At 54.5% G+C, this 1502-nt stretch overlaps 1 protein-coding gene across 1 annotated transcript; it reads left to right on the top strand.

Annotated features, from left to right (window-relative positions):
* Positions 1–314: 314 nt before the first annotated feature.
* On the top strand, positions 315–1106 carry LOC136453669 (uncharacterized). The gene has a single exon (XM_066454230.1). The coding sequence runs from the start codon at positions 510–512 to the stop codon at positions 1029–1031; it is 522 nt and encodes a 173-aa protein (XP_066310327.1). The 5' UTR covers positions 315–509; the 3' UTR covers positions 1032–1106.
* Positions 1107–1502: the final 396 nt, after the last annotated feature.

The following is a 1502-nucleotide window of genomic DNA, read 5'->3' as shown; positions in this document are numbered from 1 at the left end:
TTTATTCGTCTCTAAAATTATATTTTCACAACTATTTTCACTTATGATATAAGATAAAACGTAGCCCGAGTCCTTAAACTTTTTATGGATTCTAAGTTACGTTCTTGAACTAAAAAAAATAGCCATCTAGTCCTCAATCTACTATAGAATCTCATTTGGGTCCTTCAACAAAAAAAGTGACCATTTTGGTCCGCAAATGTCTATATCAGTTGGCGATAAAAATCCTAGCAGGAATGTGCAACACTCACAAACGGCACCGGTAAAAGCAAGCTGGTTACTAGGCACCGCGCCACTGGGCACTATCACCGTTTCGGTCGCCGTCGCCGGAGATGCAAATTTTCGCGCTGTCGCTGGCAGCTTTGGAGTGTGGTGACCGGCGAAGACATTTTCTCGTCCAGGCGTTCTGAATACTCGTCAGTCGTCATCGTCACCGCGGTTCGTAGTCCGCAGTACATTGCTAGGATGCCGCCGCGGTCTCCGCTTGCGTCGAACAGTCGCGGGCGCGCGAGATGGGAGAAACCGGCTTCGCTCTCCTCGTCGCGTTACTGGCCTCCCTGGCCGCGCTGTTCCTCGTCCTGCTCGGCGCCGTCATCCTCCGGCACTGCTGCTGGCGGCGCCGCGACGCCGTGTCACACGCGCGCCGCGGCTTCGTCCTTTTCGACGTCTGCTTCGCCGACGACAGGCAGCGGCGCGCCGTGAGGCCGCCGCCGTCGTCGTCCATGGAGAGGGGCCGGGGGTGGCGGTCAGCGGGGGCGGGGGAGGGGGAGGGCCGGGAGCACCCGACCGGCGGCGGCGGCGAGGCCGCGGCGGCGGACGACCAGGTGGAGCCCGACGAGTTCGAGATCGCGCGGTGGAAGAAGATCTTCTGGGGCCCCAACAGGTCCCTGTCCACGATAGACGAGGGCACGGAGAAGGGCGGCACGACGCCGATCACGACGCCCTCCTTCTGCACGCCCCCCGGGTCGCCTGACCGACGGGACGCCCGCGCCCTGGACATGGAGACCGTCGCGGTGCGACTTCGTCAGGCGTAACACTAGGACTTCCTCTGTGTGTGTTTTGTGTTATCGTTGGTTATGAGTATGCGACACGAGCAGTAGTGACGTACAGCTACGCACTGTTTATTTGGGCCGGTTTGACTTATAAGCCATGACTAAAAGTACTGTTGACTGATTTGGTGTGAGAGAAAAATATTATTCATTGACTGATAAGTCATAGCTTATAAGCCCAATACGATCAAACCAACAGGCCGAGTTGAAATCATACGCCGCAAAACAAGAGCATCATTCTTGTACAAGATCACGTACGTAGCTAGTAGTAGTAAACTATTTTTTGCAGGTGAATGGAACTTTCTAACCGAGCTGTTTAGTACTGCTTGACAGTGAGTAGCAAATAAATTACTCCAAGTAAACGTCGTGCCTGTATACTGACCTACTATATGGCTGCATAAGCCTAGCCCGCTGAAGTATCCAGTCATCTCGGTCCCTTTGGGATCAAGGAGGGGA

This window comes from Miscanthus floridulus, chromosome 5 (assembly GCF_019320115.1).
Source record: "Miscanthus floridulus cultivar M001 chromosome 5, ASM1932011v1, whole genome shotgun sequence".
In the NCBI taxonomy this organism is placed as follows: Eukaryota; Viridiplantae; Streptophyta; class Magnoliopsida; order Poales; family Poaceae; genus Miscanthus; species Miscanthus floridulus.
Note: the sequence above shows the minus strand (reverse complement) of the source record. Positions and strands in the feature narration are given on the sequence as shown.

Excerpts from the sequence above, each read along its gene's own strand:
- LOC136453669 (XM_066454230.1), top strand. The coding sequence starts at position 510 with ATGGGAGAAACCGGCTTCGCTCTCCTCGTCGCGTTACTGGCCTCCCTG.